Below are 21604 nucleotides of genomic sequence, written 5' to 3'. Positions count from 1 at the left end.
TTTTTTTTTTTTTTTTCACCCCCTCAAGCATGCAACCTGCTTGAGGCTTCAGTTTCACTTGTTTGTGTTTTGGATTTCGAGGAGTTACAGGTGTCTTTACGCTCCCACAGTTGCCTATTTCTGAGTAAAAATGTCACTTTTGTAAACTATGTAACCTCACTGGATGTGGAGAGATCCAGCCGTCCAAACTGTAGCTGTGCCTGCACGCGTCACAGCCGGATAAACTTGTCAAACCAAACTACAGAAACAACAGGAAACTTGTGCAGACGAGGAGGGGTTTTTTGGCACTTCGAGCACCTGTTCGGTTTCACAGATCTTTTCTCTTGCCGTGTGAATTCTGTGCTCATGATGCTTTGTCTTTTTTTTCCCCAGCTCTATTGTCTCATCTTTCTTCTTCTTCTTCTTCTTCTTCCCTCACTCCACCATTCCTGCATGAATCACTTGCTTGCTCCCCCTCACAGCAGACAAATGGCTCTCGCTCTTCGGGAGAAGGTTTTATTTATTTTATTTTTCTGTGTGTAATTGCTAACCTGTGAATCCCGTCTCCCATCAAAGGACACGGCTGCAGTCTCATGTCCGCCCACTCTTCCTCCAGAGTGAATGTGGCCTTTTCTTTTTTTTTGTTTTGTTTTGTTTTTGTTGGGAGGGAGGTGGGGAAGAGAGTACCTGCTGCCCATTAGATGCTGATCCATAAGGCGTAGGAGCTCCCCGCTCACATGCCCATTCTCTGAACCATCCATCTGCCCCCTCAGTGGATCATCTCGGCAAAGCATGTGCTGTTCTTGTTTCATTTTTAGGCCCTTATCTGATCCTGCGCAGAGATACAGAGCAGGTTTCACACCGGCTGAGCAGGGAGGGGTTCAGACGCAGTTTCCTGAAACAAAGCCATGACATGTGCTTGGGGTCTTTAGTTAAGATATTTGCATCAAGGTGCACAGCTTTTTAAAAAGAAACTTATTTTGCAAGACATGACATTACCCTTGTCCAGATTTAGGTCCTCGTTTTGTGACAGGGTCAATGTTAAAATCTAAGGTGCAACAATATGACTAAAATATCTTCTGCATTCATTTCTAAATTTGCTTGGCATGATTGTTAGTTTTGCTTTGGAGTCAATCCTGCTGCTGTCTTGTCACTCAAAGGTTGTAGCCGCCAGAATCTCCCTTTAAAGAAAACATCGAAAAAAAAAAAAAAAAAAGAATCAGAAATTCAGTGTGAATGTCGCCAGTGACTCAGTCTGAGAATTTCTACTCAGTTTACACACTGGACAAGTGTGTCCATGAAGAGCCAACCAAATGAAAAAGCAAAATGGAAATGACAGACTATTACTCACTTGATCACCGTCGAGAGCTTTAGCTCAGGGGTCTGAAGGAGAAGATGTGTAAAGACGAAACATGGCGTAACGAGTTGCATGTGCTGTGTAATTATGAGCCGACACTACAGGATGAGGAGTGTGTGTGTGTGTGTGCAAGGAGTTGTTTTTCCTGCCATCCTCCCTGCATTACTATGACAACACGTTCATTAGTGCTTCGGTAGCCAGTGCTGTGTTTAGCACTGAGAAGCCTCTGCAGCACTGAGACAATAGCAGCACTGTGGAGCCCACGAGGCAGAGCTCACATCTGAGCAGGGAAATCAATAGAGAACAGCCACGGCGCTGGGTCAGCATCAGGGAGGTGTAGACCTTAGGACTGGCTGAGCGTGCACATTCTGATGCAGATATAGTACGTTAAGTTTACATTTTAGAATTGTACAGTCTGGGGGTTCGTTTGTGTCGGCTGCTCAGAAAGCCCACGACATGTAGTGTATGGTTCGATTTACCAGGTGTTAGTCACTCCCTGACACTGCCTAGGTCTCCAGGGTGTAAATCTGTCAAGTGTCTCTCTGCCACTGCAAAACCTCCATATTTTAGAGCCCGCTCATGGTTTAAACTTTTCTAACAGTTAATGTCTTTTATAATACCCCATTAAAGCCACATTATGTATAAATTGGCATTTTGATGCGATTTGGCGCCCCCCCCGCAGATTCCGAGTGCAACAACACTGTCGTAAAATAGGCACCCCAGGCGTAATGTAGGTGCTAACTACAAACAAAAACCCATTACGTCATGACAGTGTTGTGTTGTGTTGAAAACATGTATGTAACGTTGTGACACCATTCAGCCTATTACAGGACACCGTACCATCAACATGATTACAAAGCGGTTATTCTAAGGATAAAAAGTTACTGTTAATTATCAGCTCTTTGCCATTGAGGTCTCACAACCTCTTGTCATGTGTGCTGTGATTTTAAAGGAGAAAAAAACATTCATCTTCACCTTTATTCCTGTTTACACTCACTCACATCATTTGTAATGAGATTAAATTGATATCTGCTGAAAGGGAAAAAAAAGCAAGGTGCACCAGTGAAACCAGTGTGAAGAGTGAGTCTGAAGCCCTGCTGTTGAACGTTGCATTAGGTGCAAAGTAAACATGTGTTGGACGATGAAACTTCCGTTCGGGTTTGTTGACACCCAGCTGCTCACTTCCTGTGGTGTAACCAGCTTATCGAATGCAGCCAGTGTTGCATTCAGCTGCCATGCAAGAGAGAGTGTTGTGTCAGCCAGTGACATGCAGTCATCACTCTCTCACCCTCGACCTGAGCTCCCCTGCAGACAGTTGACAGACACCGGGGGGCTGAGGTGCTGAGTCAGTGCACTAATCCATGCCAACATGTCTTGCCTTACAGTTTGTCGCCCACTTGCCAGAGCCCCACACTCCTGAGCCCATGCAGCCCCTGCAGCCCCTGCAGCCCCTTACAAACACTTCATCCCTGGAGGTAAGACAGCCCACACGCACACTGTCTAATTAAAGCTGGACCACGGAACTTTTACATACAGATGAAGGTCTTCTACATTCAAGCCAAACAAGTTCACGCCTCCACCCTCCAAATAAATCTCTCTCTCTGTATTTTGCAGTACACCAGAGTTTTGAAATGAGGTGTCTGTTGAGACGCCCTGGACTTGCTCACTCAGGGTGTGGGGAGCAACCGTTGTTAAGGAGTTGCCACAGCAACTCTGGCAGAGAAACCTAACTGCCACAGGGGGGAGACAAAAGTTTCACTCTGCAGATTCAAGCTGCTGACCAAAAACTATTAAAAATACATAAATGAGCCATACTTTTTAAGTCTTTTTATTACAAGTCTTTTTATTAACACAAATTAACATTGGTAATATAATTTAATTGTCTTCAATCCCATGCTCAACTCACTATAGAGAACCAAGTGTGTATTAATCCACTCTTGAATATAGTCCTCAACAAACAAACCATTTACATCCTGTTTGCTGAAAACTACAGTGCCCAGTGATTTTTAGAAAACCATATTCTTGACTCATTTTTAAAGATTTACATTTTCAGTGGTAACAGATGGGCTTGGGGCTGAGATTTATACACTTGGGTGGATAAGATAAAAAAAAGTTAGTCCTGTAATGTAAGTCAATTTAATTGGTTATTTGGTAAAACGACTGAGAGTAAGTGACTGAGCTTTGAAACGATCTCTGCACAAGGTAGTTTCAGCAGCTATCCTGCTGCTTTCAGCTGTATGACTCCGTCTTTTCATTTGGACATCAGCAGTTATATGACACCTGCTGCTTGCAACAGAAGATAGCGCAATATGATTAGAGGCTCCAGAACAGCTGCTAAATAGACCTTGTGGTGTTTTGGCTCATTATTTCAGGACCTGTATTTAAAATGATGATGACGTCATGAAAGAGAAATTATTTTCTTTAATGAATTTGGCTCAGAGACGGCAGACAGTAGATTGATGTGTGTGATAAATGAGATGTGAATGACAGATTGGATCAGTATGAGATAAAGATAAAGTTGTGCTGTTGAAGTGTTTGCCGAGAGCTTTTCAAATTGCAAGTGAAGAAAAATGAACAGCTGATTCAAATGTTTTCTGATGTGTGGTTTTCCAATTGACAGATTTAACACTTGAGAAAGTGTAAAATATAAATGAAAATAAGCAGTAAGTCTGAGTTGTTTTTTTTTTTTTACATTTAAAGTGCTTCAGTTTCACCAGTGAAGACCTATCATTTACTAGTTGTCTCTAAGTCTAGGTGGGTTGCTTGGCAACCGTGCTGGGTGCTGTGGAGGAAGGCAACACTGCAAACAGAGGCGGCTGCATCCAGCATGTTTCTGTGATCTGTGTTAGGCTGTCACACTGCACACACCAAGCGGCAATGCATCCCATTTTTTCTCTGTTGAAAAATGAGCAATTGTTTGTGGGGATTCAAAAAATCTCAGATGCGATAAACCTGCGCTGCTTCACACGAGACAGTTTTCACACAGTATAAATAATCTGGTGCCGCAGTTTGGAAGATTGCAGATTGTTGGCATTGTTTTTCCACAGCATTTTGCATTAGAGACCCCTGTGTTTGTTTCACCATCCAGACATGTGTTCATCGTCTTGCAACAGATTCAGCACTTGTATGCAACAAAGTGCTTCCCCACGACCACCTTTGATTCTGATGCACTGAATATGTTAAGGTTATCTGGATGACAGTGGTGACATGGACTATGAACTTTGTGTCGTTTTATGTTTAAAAAATCTGAAATGTACTAAAGCAAAACGAAAATATTGTCAAAAATGTCTAAAAATAAGATTCATACATACATTTTATATTGTGTAAACCCCAAATGTACAACATGCAGTGGGATGTACCATTGTTTAAAACTTTTGCAAGGATCCTTCCTCTGCCAAGCTCCTCATGGTTTAACCCAACAACATCTTGCGCTGCCTTTAGGTTCCGTAGGAAATTGCTGCAACAGTATGAGTGAGTACAGAGGTGAACATGACAAGAGTGTTTCTATAGCAGTAGTTTTGACAAAATAGTCTGCAGTTAACCACACATCATATCAGGGGTTATACCTTTTATGTGAGGCAGTGAGATTCAAATAACCTATTGCTTACCCATTTTCTATTTCCAAGTTTGACTCTTTAGTGGCATGAGTGCATTTCCACTGCACCTTGTTAGAACTGTACTTGTAAGTAATGGTGCGGAGCAGAACTCTTACATCTACCACTCATTTGTGTTATACTGTCCAATGAATGTAGGCCTGGCCTAAAAATAGTCGAGATGTTGACTAGAGAAAAAGTTCTGTTCAGCTCTAAGTTGTTTTGCAGCACTTGTGCAATGTAGGAGTCAACACACTGTGTGGAGCTTAGTTTCACTCCTACAGTCTTTAGCAGCCTCAGTTCTTTGGTCTGCTCTCCTTCACAGTGTGATCTATTTCAGCAAGCCTTTAGTAAAATCTGTCCAGGGACAACAAAGGATAACTCTTGCCCATTTAGCATTGCCCCGATAAAGACAGACACAGTCGACTGGGCACCTTATTACACTGTGACCAGTGTGTCTACAGGTTGAAAGTACAGCCAACATATTACATACCCAGAGGTAACACAAAGGGCTTTTTTGTACAGTAATAAAGTACTCAAATTGCTGAGATGAGGTAATTCTTTATTAGTCCCACAATGGGGAAATTTGCATTGTTACATCAAGATAAAACACATTGCTCATTGGTATTGCACATTGGGATATTGAAATTTCACAGTCGAAACTCAGTTACATAATACAAAAATGCCAAACGTTGCAAGCTCTTCCAGATGGTGCTATGTGTCACATTTGACCTATAATAAACAATGCACTTTGATAAAGAGTTCAAATTAGTACTGCGTGCTGTCAGTAAAGGGTTGACGTCTAGTTTATATGCTGCTATGTTGACTGAACGAGATGAAGCTGTTGGACTCCTGGTATGGGAACAGTTTCATCTATTTCAGTCGACTTTCTGAGAAGTTATATACCAACATTAAAATGCAGCGTTGCTTGCTTTTATGGCATTGTAAATTCCATATCATCATGTTGTTTTTTTTGGCTAGTGGTTAGGTTTTGTGAAACTGAAGACAAAATGCAATCCTGCACTTTGTTTTTTAGGGATGCTTTCCATTCTTGGGTTAGACGGCTATCATGATGTAGGTGGTTGTCTTGCAGCGACGCTTGTAGACTAAAAGGTTAATGCAGCATTGAGGAGCCAGAGGTAACGAGCAGCACTTGAACGCAGCATCATGCTCACGTTAGCTCACACGGTTTCACACACACACACGCAGCCAGCAGCGTCTCTGTTCAAACTAAAAGAGTGCCGCCGCCGTGTGAACGCGATTACACACACCAGATAACCCGACATGGAGGTGATGTTACGGGGACAGGACGGCGGCTGGAGAGCCGACCGGAGGATGTGAAGGCAGCTCCGGAGCCGCTGGGACCAACACGAGGCAGACGGAGTCGGTGTGAATACAAAAGGAACCGCCGAGGAGAGGAGACGATGGTGGGGAGAGCAGCAGCAGCAGCAGCAGCAGGGGGAGCGGGCTTCTCATCGTCCTCAGCTTCAGGTTTCTTAAACCACCATTAACTTTGAACACGAGAAAATCCTCCAGCATGTCGGATCCGAGCCACTGGACCGCGGTGCCGAGCCAGAGCAAGTCGCATTATGTTCCGGGAGCGTTGCTGAAGCGCTCAAAAAGGTAAGTTAGTTATCACGAGTTGGGATGTGGAGCGTCAAGCTAGTTCGGTTCGTTTGGGCTTTGGCTGTGTTAAAATGCCGACAAATAACGTTTTAGCCCCTGCAGCTGGTCTTTGCGGGTCTTCATTCGTGTGAACGTTATCTGGAAACGAACACAATTTTAAGCTAGCTCCGTGTGCGCCACCGTTAATCCCGCGTGTTCAGTTTAACGCTTCAGTTTGTGTCGCTTTGTTCAGAAAATAACACCTCTGAGAAGAGCTAACACAGTTTACAGACACCACCGGCTCTCAAAATCACATTCTCCAAGGCACTGACACACACACACACTGTTGTCTTTGTTGTCTGTTATGTCCCATTGACTGTAACTGTTGGTTCAGTTGGTTCGACTGCTCAAAGTTAAATAAAGACAATAGAAGGTCTATTTATATGGAGACAAGCCTGCTTTTACACTGTTTCTGTTTGTATTGGCAACTACTGGTGTGATGATAATTACTGTCTGGAGGTCAGAGTTAACTGTTTGTCATGTTTACTCTCAGATGACTGGAGATAAAACCTGCAGCTGTTCACTGTCTGATAAGAGGCAGGGTCACTGACTGAACTGACACCTCTGTGGCATGTTTACTGTTGACTAAAGCGGATTTAGTGTTTCATTTGTCAGATATCTCATTGATTTTTTTTTCTTTCTTTTGTCTTTAGAATGTCAGGAGTGAGTGAAATATGCCCAATACAGTCTCCCAGAGCCAAAAGTTCTGTCATCAGAGAGCTTTCTCACAGAGAAACAGAACATTTTCTCATTTGACATGCTGGAGCCACACGATGTTTGGCATTTTTACTTACAGATTTATTCAGTTATCAATTTAGCTCTGCTGAACTGTACGTCCTTATGTCACAAAAAATCTGCTCAGTTGATTGTCACTGGTTAAATTTTGCCTGTTCTTTTGAGAACCAGAGGATTTAGCACTCCCTCCCTCCATCCCTTTATACACATACGCACAACCACATACACGTACACACACACACACACACACACACACACACACACACACACACACACACACACACACAGCATCTTGGACATCTGTGGCTCAAGCTGGACCTGCTGCTGCTGTTGTCTGTGCACACAGTCCCTTCAGCCTCCAGTCTGTTGACAGGAGGTTTCCTCTTTGTGTTTTGGCTCTCATCAGTTTTCCCTCTTGGGCTGACACGGCCATGCTGGTGTGTCACGCATCTGCCTGCAGATTAGAGTTGTAGTTACATAAACATTTCTCAAGGCAGAGCAGCTCTGAAGGCGGAAATAATCTCATCGGTTGAGGTAAATCTCAGTGGGCAGAGACAACAAAATCTCACTTCTTACAGCTAAGTATCATAAGCCCTCATCTGTACCACCTCTCCATGAATTGTGTATTTTTGGTAACTGCAGAAACTGCGAGTGTTGAAAGGATTTTCAGAAACGTTAGTTCTGCTTGCGGTTAACAGCATCCTGTCCGTCTCACGAACGCATTGCTCTTCAGAGCTGAAAATATGAATATGGTAACGTTGGTTTTGTGAATTTTGTATGGCCACCAGTGTTGGGTGGTAGATATTCAGGTAAGAAATACAAAAAGCACAAGCTGATATGATGAGGCCAAACTCTCAGCTACTGTCTGAACAAATCTTCCAGTATCTTTAATTTAGTATATCTTGAACAATGAGTCTGCAGCTATTTGGATAAAACCGTTTCGGAAAAATACTCCACATTATCTGGTCAGAATCAGCTCTAATGGCAGAGTCAGTTAAACAGACTATCTTTTAGTTCTTGTTCGGTCAGACAGTATTTGAAGATGTCACCTTGTTGTATGTTTTTTTTTTTTTGACAATTTATAGGCTAATTGTTTAAACAGAACAACAATCATTGATGAAACTAATTGCTAGTTGTAGGGATGGGACAAAATATTGATACAGCAATATATTGAGTCCTCTTGCAATATGATTATTGATACACTGGCACTACTATTGAAACATTCAGTGGCTCTAAACAGATTCCCCTGACAGCTTGACTTACCTATGTCACTACTCTATAACTCCTTGTAGTGTAAACTTAATCTACACATATTGAAAATTGCTGCTATAAAACTCTTCTAAAAAAGGGAACTAAACAAACTTCAATATGTTTTATGGGAACATCTGTATGATTTAAAAAAAAAAAAAAAAGTACTCGAGAGCAGATAGCAAATTGTATAACACAGAAAACTGGACTTCCCTGCACATTTTCACCACTCCTAGTTTAAACCCAGTCCACCAATTTGCATACAAACACAGATATGTCTTGGCGTTATTCAGGCTTAGTCACTGTGTTAGAATAGTTCCAGCTTAGTGGATCACAGTCTGCTACTTTGGAGGTCAAGTGTCTTCTTAATCTGCCCAGTGTTAGTCTGCCATACAGTGTCTCTGTGTCCACAAGCTGCTGCTCAATGCAGTCACTAACATACACTTAAATATAAATACATGCTGAAAAATTGCATGAGTCAAACGTGTAATTATGGGGTGGATAAAACCCAGGGATGAAATTATTACAGCCAGCTTAAAGGAATATATCAAGTTATTTTCTATCTAGATTTCCTTATTATTCAGCTTAGCTGTTCAGTGATAAAAGGAAACACCAGAATCATCCATGTTTTTCCTCCAGTGCTGCATGCTAACATCAAAGCAGTTTTTTTTGTTCTTGATATTAATTTCAGAGGGAGAAAAGCTAACTTTTAGCAGAAACTCACTGGAAAATTAATGACAAGAAAAAAGGAAGCATTATGCACAAGGATTGGTATGGCAGAAGAATGTAATGCCTCTTTTCCAAACCGAGCCACACAGAGTTGCTTGTCCATCGCCAGTTTTACTGCACCGAGTTGAGCCAAGCTGTGCTGGAGATGGACGTGCTCCGGAGTGGGGAAAAGCCATGACCTGACCATATGTGACAGCAGCCTACTAGTAACAAACGCACATCTGCCCCTCAGATTGATACTGAACTCATGTCTATGCAGGAAACCTGAGAAAAAGACGTTAATGAAAGTCAGTGTGTTCTACTCTGTGCTTTTGTAGCGTCTAACTGAATCTCTTTAGTTTCTGCCATCCTGTTTGTACTTTCAAACACCCGCTGTGTTTTGCTGTTTTGTCGTGTTCACTTTCAGCTCTTGTGGGAGTCATGTTTATTGTTAAGTTGCTGTTGGTGAGAACACAACTTTTCCTGTAATTCTGCGTTGGGCTGCAGTGCCGAATTAAACAGAGGAGAGCAGGGCCCGTAGATGTAAAGGAAAAATGGTACAACTGACACAAAATAGCCCAATAGAAAGATGTTAACATACCTGCCTAGCATAGTTTACCCATGTGACAAATGGGAGTCTGTTTTCATCTTGATTATGTTCCTTATATTGTTCCTTTTGTTTTTCATATTTCAAACCCACATGCTACTCAATGAATACTACTCACAACCTTTTAATTGCTGTGAAGGTTAAGAGTTAAAACACATTAATTCACTCAATATGCTAACTACCACCATAACATTTCCATTCAAATTGTGATGACAGATAGAGATGAGTGATGTGTGTTGATCTTGGCAGACAGTTGACGTTCTCTCTTTGTCTTTCAGCTGTCGCAGCAGCAACAGGAAGAGCCTCGGCGTTGGGACGCCATCGCCCACGCTGTCCCGGCCGCTCTCTCCGCTCTCACTCCACACCGGTAGGATATAATGCAACGTTTGGAAACCTTTAATCCCAGCAAGTCCCAGCAGGAGCACTGCAAAAAAAACATGTTGATATTGGCGTTGGCTCTGGCTCACAGTCATCGAGCAACGCACTGCATTGGCTAATTTAATAGATGCACATGCACAGAGCAGATAAAAGGCTGTGTTGTAATGTGCTCATTTACATTCAATCTCACAAGCACAGACTCCAAGGAGAAAACTATTGAAGTCTTGATATTCAGACTTTTTGGTTTAAACAGCTTTGCTTTAAAAAAGTTTGAAGTGCCATTTGGTGTCCTTGAAGTACTTACCTTTAAATTCATCTTTCTGTTTTTTATAATCCAACTGTGCACGGCAGCCCATTGCATTGTTTCTCCATCCCAGTTCTTATGATTTAAACTGGGCTGGATAGACTCTAGCTGTGCTCCTCTGCATGTCCATGCTGAGACTGAGTTATTGCTAAATAACAGTCAAAATGACTCCCAAGTTTAAATTGCATTGTTCTCGCTTGACCACCGGAGATGAAATAATGAGCATCCAACAGGCTTTGTTTGAACACAGTACCAGACCTTCTCAGAAATCACATTTTTCACATTTTACCTATATGAAAACATTCAGTTTCACTGTGTTTTGTTAATGACATCTCATGAAATTGCAAATGAACACATCACTGTCTGTCATGTAGCCTGCTGCCAGAGTATCTGCTCCGCTCATGTTAGTATTGGTAAGATGGAGGGCACCTTGGCAAGGCCACTCGATCACTAATACAAGATTAAGCTTGTTCAACTACAACTTGTAATCCGCACCACAGACAGTATCTGGTTGGCACGGCACAATATTCCGATGACCTGTAGTACACTTGCTATCAAATGTTATAATATTATTTTGACAGACTACATATGTCAAAGAAAGTCACCATTCTGTGGACATTATTGCACAATATGTACAGTGTGAATTTTACAATAATGAAGTCTAATGTAATTTCATTGCTGATTTGTGTGACGTTAATAGGCCATGGCTAGAGGAGAACAGAATGAAAGAGGTGACTTTCAGATTAAAAAATGGCTAACAAAAACAGATGACCCACCCATTTTCATTATTCAGCAAGACAAACCCCTTTTCCCTGTTTTCCTTGTGTCTCCCTCCCACCGATGATTAATGGAGAGATACGAGTACTGTAAACCATGCGGGGAGAGCTGGAACGAAGAAATGTTTATACAGAATTAACAAGACGTTATTTCCTCTTATCGCATTTAAAGTGACATCTGCCATCTTGTTAAAATATACCAAATATAGGGCTAGAGTCAGAGTATTTATGCGTCATGGTGTTCAGCTGAAACTTTTACGGGAAGGGTACTATTGTGCATCCTTGCTCATGACTCCTCGGAGATCCTGTCTCACTCCTCAGGGGAGCAATAAGAGCTTTTCAACAGCCTGTAGGATGCATGACCAGAATTACTTCTGGATCAAAAAAGGATTGAGGAACTCAGAAATATCAAATTAGAGACTTGGGATATGTACCCCTAGATTAATCTTTTGTACTCCCTGGTGGACAAACTACTGTATGTAAGGGGGACAGTAGCTGTGTCCCAGTTCAGGGACTGCAACCTTCAAAGGACGCATTTGAAGGCCAATTTCATCACAGTGCTGCACAAAGGCTGTCCCAATTCAAAGGCTCCTTCAAATGCACCCTACAAATGCAGCCTTCTTTTCCCTCTTTTTTTAAGGATACACCGCTACTATCCTTTGCAGCCTCCCATATCCCAAGATTTTTTGTGTAATCCCAAATCTGCCATTTCTGTACAACAATTTTGTTTATTTATTGGAGGGGATGTACACCACTACAATATATCTGAAATCATTTTAATGTCAGCCGGGCAGATGTACTTGTTGAGCTCTGATTATTATCGGAATATTTAAGATGAAGATGTGATCTGTCATCATCATCACTCAGTCCTGGTTCCGTCTCTGCAGAACATATAGAACTCCCATTTGCAATTTCATGTTGCTGAAGGAAGTGGTGTTTAAAACCAGAATGTTTCGGGTCATTCATTTTGTCTTCATATTGTCTGAATTGGTATCAGAATGAAGAAAGTGTTAAGATAATTGAATGAAAGATAATTTCTAAATAGTTGCTCTGTGAATCACCAATAATACAGACGATGTACAGCCCCTTGAAGCCATGAAGCAGCTGCACTCAAGAGCTCCTCATACCAGCAGTATGTGGACACTCTCCCTTTTGAACTCAATCATTCCGAGGATTATCTAATCACTGAGCGCAGTGAGGCTCTAATTGGGTCTCTCTCTTGTGTCCTAATTGATGCTCAACCACTTGCATATAAACGAACCACAGACTCCAGTGTAACCCAGACCTCCAGACTCTAGTGAGACCAAATTGCATGAGGCTTCCCCCAGGAATTAAGAATGTCCCCAGATAAGTGCTGTAATGTTTGGAAAAGTAATACCAAGATGATATGTTGGACCCATTTGAGGTGCCGGTTAATGCTGCTGGGTTTTGCTGTGATTGAGGGTTCCTGCATAGACGTGATGTCACCCTTTTTGGAACATTTCCACTTAAATGCAACCATGTGGTCGTCTGTGTTCTATTTTTATGTGTTTGTTATTACAGTTGTGAATGGTTCCCCATAGTAACTTTGTCTTTTCTCTGTCAGCTGCGAGCAGCCCTCTGGACAGCCCTCGAAATGTGTCGACCAGTGCCTGCCTCAATTTTCCATTTGCCCGAAGGTATGTTAACACTACTCGCAAGTCTTTTCCACCTAGATGGATATATTTTCTTAGTCAAATAATCCTAACCCTCAAATTATCATGATTGAACTCTGCATCAACAGTTACTGATAACGGTAACTTTTAAGTTTACAGGGCTATAATTTCATATTTTCTAGATACTTTTAGTTTCTTGGAGATAGAATTTCCATTAAAGAAAAAGTCTAAGAGGAAGATAGTAGTCATGCATACATTCATATATTATTGGAGACTGCTTGCCTGTGAACCTTCTGCACTAATGAAAAGACCTCTAGCCTTCACTTCATTGGTGTGACTCAGCAAATGTAGACTGTGGGTTTAAGCCTGATATTGACCAAACATTTAATGCAGCATTCTCCTCCCTTTACGCTATCTGTGTGCCAATGATCTCAAAATCCCTGTCTCTACAGAAAAACAACAACATCCTCCAAGCTAGCTGCCGTGATCCAAGTTACCCCAACCTGGTCCCTAGGGCCCTATAAAATCTGTTGTATTTTTTCCCAAATTCCATTTTTTCCATTTTATCTTTTGGGAATCCCATTTTTTTTTTACCTTTAACTCTTATTTTACTACCAAAACAGTGTGTTTTTAATGTAAATGACTAAATGTGCACAAATTAAATAGAAATTACAGATAAGTATTGATAAAAGTAGAAGAAAACATTGCACATTGCTTGCACATGTAGTTTTAAATGTCCCTTTCATTTGTTGCTGTAATTAAAAATGATAATATGATGATAATGATAATAATAATGATGATAATGATGATGATAATAATAACAATAATAACAATAATGACAATAATAATAATCATCTTTGGATTTGATTATTTTATTTTGAACATGCAAATAAAAAAATAGATCAGTTAAAAAGGGACAATATTTCCACTTCTATTACAATTTGATATTTCGATTTAAGTCCAGGAAGTAATTCTTTTTAATGTCATTGAATGTACATGTTGGCCTGATTCCCCTGTGGGATCAGTTGTTTTCTGACTCTGATGCATCAGCTATTAATCGTCAATTTATTTGTAATGACCTATCTGCAGTTATCCTATTACATTGTTGTACATGTAGCAATAAATGATGAAAATCTTATGTTATCAGTGACCAAACAATCTCTTGCATCAGTTCCCTTCCCTTGTTCCCTCACATGGCTTTTGGACAGTACGTGGTCATTGCACGTATTTTTACACCTCCAGGGGGGGAAGCGTAAAAATTGAAGGGGGAGGGGCTCAATCTGTGGAGGGGGCTTGTTGTGCCACACAGATTTGCTTCCCTCCATACAATTTTCCTCAGACATATGTTCCTCTTCCACATGAAAACAGCATTTCAGTGAAATTATGTAAAATTCCGCGATAGTCCCCCTAAAAACTAGATTCCGTTTTAATCGGCCAATACCACAATTCTGTCCGCGATTCCATGATTGTGGAAATCATAGGGCCCTAGATCCCTAACACAGCAAACGTAAACAAGCTATCAGTTGTAAATGGGGATTTAGCCATTTTAACGTCAGGGCTTGCCTCCTGACTACAGCCAGACTGTTTCTCCAGGGCTCGTGCAGCGCTGTGGAGATACAGTAGATGTGGCAATGGGAGACTATTAATGCAGTAGCAATTATATGGAATTATTTTTTGGGAAATGTATTAATGAACAGTGACTCTATTTCCCTAACAGGAATTTCTATTTTCACTATAAATTAAATAAACTACTTGTAAATAACATCAAGTGGTACAAAGACTTCTACAATGGGATTTTATTCAAAGACTTTCAAGAAGTTTAAGCATGGTTTTCAACCTACAGCAGCACTCTGTTTTTTTTTTACTGCTCTTGAAGTAAGCAAGTGATTATTGAGAGACTCAAGGAAATGCCTGCCTTTTTATGAATTTATTTGTGGGCACTCTACAAAATTTAGGGATTTCATAATAAAATCCTGTTAAGGTTTGCAGAAATATTTGCTCCATGCATCATGATCACTTAAAATTACAGGACCCACAGTCAGTTTTGATTTGCGTGGCTCCTGTTTACAAGTCCTGGAGCTGTGTAGTTTGACAACGTGAACCCAAATGAACCAAATACAAATTAACATTCTGAAGAATTAAATAAATCTAATGCGTGATCACACACTGAGGGATTCCTGTGAGATGCAGCATCTGTGTGAGTGTGCTTGGACAGAGGCAGACACTCTGGAAGCTGTAGAGAAGCAGTAGCAAGGTGATTGAGACTGACTCAGCCTGGAGCGTTCGCACCTCTGCCAGCCGACTCTTCCTCAGCAGGATGAGTGCAGTTAGGTAGAGGGTACCCTCGAAGCCCACTCACACATCATTCATCCTGGTTCCTATGGCAACACGCTTGTGTTGCTTCAGGCATGTGTAGCATACGAGACTAAAGCGGCACCTTGTAGAAACCCAAGAACGGTTGTTAAAAACTTGTGAGCAATTCAGGTGCTTTGTCCTAAAATACGACAGGATTGAGACAGTAAAATTACACCTACTCAGAGAAAATCAGTGTAAAGCACTTGGTATCATACTATCTGGATGAAAGATAATGAATGAAACTTTTAAAATTGGGAAAAGTAATAAGTCACCTCACTACCAGCACCAAGATATAGACAAACTTGGTCACATACCTCCTGAGGCATCCAACACAGCCTGTGCAGGATGGACCTAACACCTTGCAGGATGATCAGTGGTCAAGTAGAACTAAGGTTACATCCAGTAACTACTCTTTTCCTCACTAATACTGACTTCAGTGACACAAATTTGTGGAAGCTCAACAAAGCATTTATTTATTGTTATCTACTAGAACCAACAAATGTCATTATCTACTCTCACCATCTGAGGAAGTAAATACACAGTAGATAACTATATTATATATTATAACAACTGAAAAACACATACAGGCTAATGTACGTGCTAACCATTTCACCTCGGACTGCCCTCTCAGTGAGGGCCAGCAACATGAAACACGGGCTGTGCTTTAAAACTCAATGCTGTTGAGCTGCCTCATCCTAGCCCTCTGAAAATGAATCACATTGCATTTACTAATTAACCTACATTATTGGGCAGGCTGATCCTCCCTTCTCAAAACACATAGACCAATACAGCATTTGTATTCTTATTTGAAACCAGTAATCACATACATTATTATTTATGTTTATCTTCTACTTTTTACAGACATGCTCCCTTACATTCTTAATAGAGTGAACAGAGGTAGCATCATGTTTTAGTGGAATATCCCTTACATTTTATAATACTGTGATATCATACCATCACCCCAAAAACAAATAAAATACAGTGATATAAATTTTAGGTCAAATCACCCCCTGCTAGAATGCATTTCAAGTCCATATTGAGGCGTTAATCCACTGAAGTTGCCTTTAAATCAATATTTTGAAGTCATCTGGTATATTTAAAATCGCTCTTTCAGATCTTACTCATTCAGTCTTCTATACCAAATAGATTAAAATCTGGATATTTTGGCGCTGTTGGAGCTTTCTTTTAACCTTTAAGTTTCTGTGGGAACTTCATTGCATAATAACTTCACTGTTTCCTCAGCTTGCAAGCAACATGCCAAATATTATAACACGTAACCTTTTCTTGCTTTTATTTTTTTTCTCTCTGCTCAGTGCGTGTGTTTTTTTGTTGTTGTTTTCTGTCTTTGGACACAAGATCGCTGTTCAGGCTTTGAAGTGAAGATTTGTTTCTGTTATGTAAAGTATATCCTCAAATTAATTTAGTTTGCGCGCTAGTCCTTGTATCTGAACAAATGAAAACTGGCAAGGAAGGCAACATTGTCAGAACTAATCCCTCAGCTGAATGCCAGGGGTCACAGGAGCATTTGGTGCAAAAAATCCCAAAACTCACTGAAACCTCTTTCTTTTTGGTTTTGTCTTTCTCTCTGCTGCTGTTGTGATCTCAGTCACCTGGCCCGCGCTGACAGGTAGCTTCTTTCAGAATTCTTGTCTGTCGGCTTTTAAAGCTTGTGTTTTATTAAGTTTTTTTTGTCATTTGAAGGTTTATAGCTTGATTTGTAGAGAGCAAAATACTAAAGAGCGGCTCTGATTCAAGTGACGACATAGAACCTTGTTATATATGATTTAGAAAAAGGAAATTAATTTCATGCTCTCGTAGTCACAGGCCTCCTCCGTCGCCTGTTATGTAAGGAGTTTCACATATGAAATGCTAACTAATGCCAATGATGCTGCAGCTTACATAAGATGCATGTCTGTTTCTCTCAGAGCTGAGGGCCGGAGATGGTCCCTGGCATCCCTCCCCTCATCTGGCTATGGCACCAACCCACCGAGCTCCACTGTCTCGGTAAGTCGTCCCAAAACATGGCAGAGTCCTCCCCGGCCGATAAACGGCAGCCAGGCACTTCTAACACCTCGCTCAGCCCAAATAGCACATTCATGCTAATGCCTGCGGATGCCAAGCCTGAGATGACAAACTGTTAATTGTTTTCCTCCATCATCTGCTTGAATTAGTCATTCTCCCAGTCTGTGGAACTCTGTGTTAGAAGTAGTCCACACCGTCTGTGTACAGGCATGTTAATGAGGATGATGTAATGTGTGTGTGTGTGTGTGTGTGTGTGTGTGTGTGTGTGTGTGTGTGCTCTTGCAGTTTTAGTAATTAGATTACATACTGTAAGTGACAATATTTTTATAACAGCTTTTCAACAAAACATCACATATTTGTCACATCATCACAATTTATGGATGGCATGTTGTTTAAATGTTTTTTATTAACATCAGCTGTGGTTATTATGTTAACTTGGCTGAAAATCACATGTTATTAGTTGTTGTCAAAATATTCAGAAAGTGTTTTTCACACCATGAACTTATTTAAAGTTAGTTACTCAAATACTTTAAAAAAAAAAAAAAAGGTTTTATGTAATTTATAAAATATTCTCATGAACCTCTTTTAAGATCACAACATTACAAAGAATAACGTTTCAACTGTATTTGTTTACAGCATGATGTAATGAGTTTGAATTCAAATGAGCAGTTTGCAGTCGGGGAGGGTGTGCTCAGTCTATGGTGAAAGTCGGCCATGTGCAGCTATTATAAGGAAGTTTATTGGGCAGACCCCGGCACAGGCCCAGAGGTCAGTGGAGACAATAAGGCTCTTCAGTGGCCGTCGCTGCCCTCTTTATACTGAGGCATTCGAAAAAGACTTCACAGATGCTGTCCCTGTGGCCCTCTTCTGTTCAGGACACATGGGCTGTGAAATTAAACAGATTGCCGGCAACGTACAGCGCGTCCCGCTTAGTTGGAAAAGAGTTCACTTCTTGCCTCAGTAAATATGAAACTTATTGGTGTGAATAAAGATGTCTCTGTGGGCTTCATTACTGTTCCCACCATCACCCGAAGAAATTCTTGTTGTAATTGTTAATTTACTAGGTCCATTTTCACTCTCTGACTACTATTCTATATTCACACACCAGTTTAAACTTGTGTGCCTCATTTAAATCCTCCACAGGTGTATTAACAGTTGGTTGGGCTTACGCTGGCTCCTTGTCAGCACAGAGTGCTCTATGCTGCTGTCGTCATGAACTAGAAAGTAAATATGAAGTGAGTGGAAAATTCCTAACAGCAAAGTGCTGATTTAATGGTGCTGGATCGAGTCATTTCACATAAATAAATGATTACGTCATTTATTTTGGTCATTGAGACGACTAATGAGAAAATGGTCAGCTTATTCATTTTGAGAGGCACCGGCTCACATTTGAAGGAAACTTTGTTGCTGTTGCAGGACTGAAAAGTAGCAACGTCCTCTTTATAAAAGGAAGTAGCATGATTTACTGGAACTGTGAATTTGAGTTTGACAAGCACAAAAGGCTACATTTAACGCCTTGTGAATCAGTCTTGACTTAAGTTCTTCCCATTCATCTCCACCTTGGCCACCGAGGCTGGATTAGTTCAGTTTGGAAAGTCTTTTGGGAAGTATTTTGAACATGTGTTCTATGCCACCTGACTTTTGATGTGTCCAGTTAAGGCCCTTTGAGTCTTTGTTTTTAAACGACTGCTCAAATAAATGTTGTTTAAGTATAGCTGTCCAAACATCAATATTCAATAATTTGTATTTTTGTGTTGTTTTCTTTTATCCAGCAGATGTGGTTGTTTAACCTGTCTTTACCCAGTTAGCAGCTATACAGTATTAAACCCACTTCACAAGAGAGAAAGGCCCAGTACTAACCTTTTAGTGTGCCTTTTTTGTTTCATGTCCTTCAGAATTTGAGTCATTATTCACAATTATCAGTCAGTGTTGTTATCAAACACTCTTGAATTATCTCAGGACTGTTGAAGAGATGGTGAATGTGATTTATAGTTTGGCGTAATCACCATCAGATTTCAACCTGTTTTAAGAGAAAGAAAATGGATTAAAATTGGAGAAAGTGATGGATCCCTCTTTGTGTCGGCAGTCCTCTTCGTCCTCACAGGAGCGCCTTCACCAGCTTCCTTACCAGCCGACACAAGATGAGCTGCACTTCCTCTTCAAACACTTCCGCAGCACAGACAGCATGACCGATGAGGATGGGCGGCCCTCGACGGTCATACGTCCCCGATCTCGCAGCCTCAGGTAGCCAATCCTGAATTAATCTCCTTCTCATATGGGTTTTTTACTGTCTACATAATCATTTTTGGAAATAGTGACAACATCTTCAGTATGAAGTGTGGGTTGGCCTCTTTACTTGACTCTGATGTTAGTTTATGTAGCTAGTAAGAATACAGAAAGATATGAACTCACACTTTGACATTCTTACTAAGCCTGTTCAACTAAAACAAATGTGACAATGATCTGACCCCTTGAAGTGCCACAGATCATGTCTGAGATAAGAGTGTAAATGGCAACACTTGTGTTCACCACTTGTATAGTCTGATCAAAACACTTGTTTTACTGTCCAGGCTTAAACAAGTGTTTTATGTTGTTTCTTGGCCTGTCATTAAATTAATGAAAATAATATTTTATACAGATTAAATGCAGCATAATCCTTTTGAAAGGGATTAACTATCTGTTAATAGCGATAGTGTGTTTTGCACGGTTCATGTTCCTTGGTTGTTATGTCCTGGACGACTGTTGGATGTCATGATGTTGAAATGACCAAGACAAATTCACAAGCACACAGCTTTTGGCGTCTCAAGTGCCTCGGATAGATTACACATGCCTGTTGGCTGGCGGGCAGGTGGAGATCTGACTGCAGAGCTGTGCGGTTCTGACAACTTTTGTCTGTTGGCTCTGCTCTGCGCTGTTTGTGTGATGCCTCAGTGCTCTGTGTTCTGGCACCATGTTGTGCCGTGCGTGGGCATGCGAGCTAACAGAGCGCCTCAGGGATCTAGCTGCTGAACTGTAGTCGAGGGTGGGGGTGGTTTGGGGGGTGGTGGGGCCTGATGCAGAGAGCCATGGTGAGCTGCAGCAGTATGTGTTGGGGAGCAGCCATCCAGTCTAACAGAGGCGTCTTTCATGACAAAAAAATGGCTTAGGGAGCCTGTTTGCATGTGATAGGTTTTCCCTCCATCTGTTCTATTTGAAGCTTCATCGAGCAAGCAAAATACGCCTGTCTTACAGCCTAAATACTTAAGCGGTGTTGCAGTAAATGACTAATTGAGTGATGTTGATGATTCACCCGGTTTGGACAGCAGTGTGGAAACATCTAAAGGAGAAACATCAAAACCTGACAGTGAAATCCACTTTGATTGTAGATTTACCAGTGTAAAAGCCACTGAAATCGAATGTTGGCTGACAGTATTGCTTTTCTGTAGGTTGTGATCAAAAGTGCAAGTGTAGATTTTGACCTCAAAAAACCTCCTGTGTGTTTGTTTGGATGGGCTGAACTGTATCAACTGATACTGTATCGCTTCGATGACATAACCACTTTCAGCTTACTGGCTCAGTGGAGAGTATTGGATTGTGTATTGGTAACGGTTTAAATACGTTTCTGATAAATTACAATGTACTAATCTGTTGTTTTGTTTCTGTTTCAGCCCTGGGCGATCGAGTGTCTCCTTTGATAATGAGATTGTGATGATGAACCATGTTTACAGAGAACGTTTCCCAAAGGTACGCATAAGAAAAGTGCAGCAAAAACACAGCACATTGCTCTTTTCCATTTCCATGTTGGGCATCCCTAAAGTTAGAGTTAGAGATGCCCTATATAGATTTTTTTTTTTCAGAGGATACCAATAACCAATAAGTGCCTGCTTCTTATGCCGATAAAATTGCAAATTATTTCACATTTTTGTATTTTAAAAAGAAGTTTCTGTGAATAACCTGTGGTTTATGAAAACCTGAACGAACAAAGATGAATGATTTAATATTCCATAGCTCCTTTTAAGAGTTGTTGCGTTGCCTCTGTGAACCCTTGTGTAACATGTGCTGCAAATAACAATCATATTGTCTCTCTCTCTCTGAAACTGTAAAAAAAAAAAACATTCAAACAGTTGACAACACTTTTGACTCTCTAACAAACCAACTTTAGCAGTGCATATCACAGCTTACTGTGTATGAGTGCTCAACTGCTGAGCTTAAGTCAATTAAAGCAATTAAGCTCCATATTATTTTCATTTTACCATTTCCAATA

General features: G+C 40.9%; 1 protein-coding gene across 4 annotated transcripts in view; it reads left to right on the top strand.

Annotated features, from left to right (window-relative positions):
* mast3b (microtubule associated serine/threonine kinase 3b) overlaps nucleotides 1-21604 on the top strand; it is a 36436-nt gene that overhangs the window by 592 nt on the left and 14240 nt on the right. For 2 of the 4 annotated variants that reach the window (XM_037115885.1, XM_037115884.1), the window contains exons 2-8: nucleotides 2722-2811; nucleotides 10171-10259; nucleotides 12936-13008; nucleotides 16946-16966; nucleotides 17265-17343; nucleotides 19448-19605; nucleotides 21009-21084. In XM_037115885.1, the coding sequence (XP_036971780.1) occupies nucleotides 2722-2811; nucleotides 10171-10259; nucleotides 12936-13008; nucleotides 16946-16966; nucleotides 17265-17343; nucleotides 19448-19605; nucleotides 21009-21084 (586 nt within the window). Of the gene's footprint in view, nucleotides 1-2721; nucleotides 2812-5689; nucleotides 6553-10170; nucleotides 10260-12935; nucleotides 13009-16945; nucleotides 16967-17264; nucleotides 17344-19447; nucleotides 19606-21008; nucleotides 21085-21604 lie in introns of those variants that run through there. The other 2 variants (XM_037115887.1, XM_037115886.1) reach the window with 2 other exon arrangements.

Source organism: Acanthopagrus latus, chromosome 11 (assembly GCF_904848185.1).
Source record: "Acanthopagrus latus isolate v.2019 chromosome 11, fAcaLat1.1, whole genome shotgun sequence".
Taxonomy (NCBI): domain Eukaryota; kingdom Metazoa; phylum Chordata; class Actinopteri; order Spariformes; family Sparidae; genus Acanthopagrus; species Acanthopagrus latus.
Note: the sequence above shows the minus strand (reverse complement) of the source record. Positions and strands in the feature narration are given on the sequence as shown.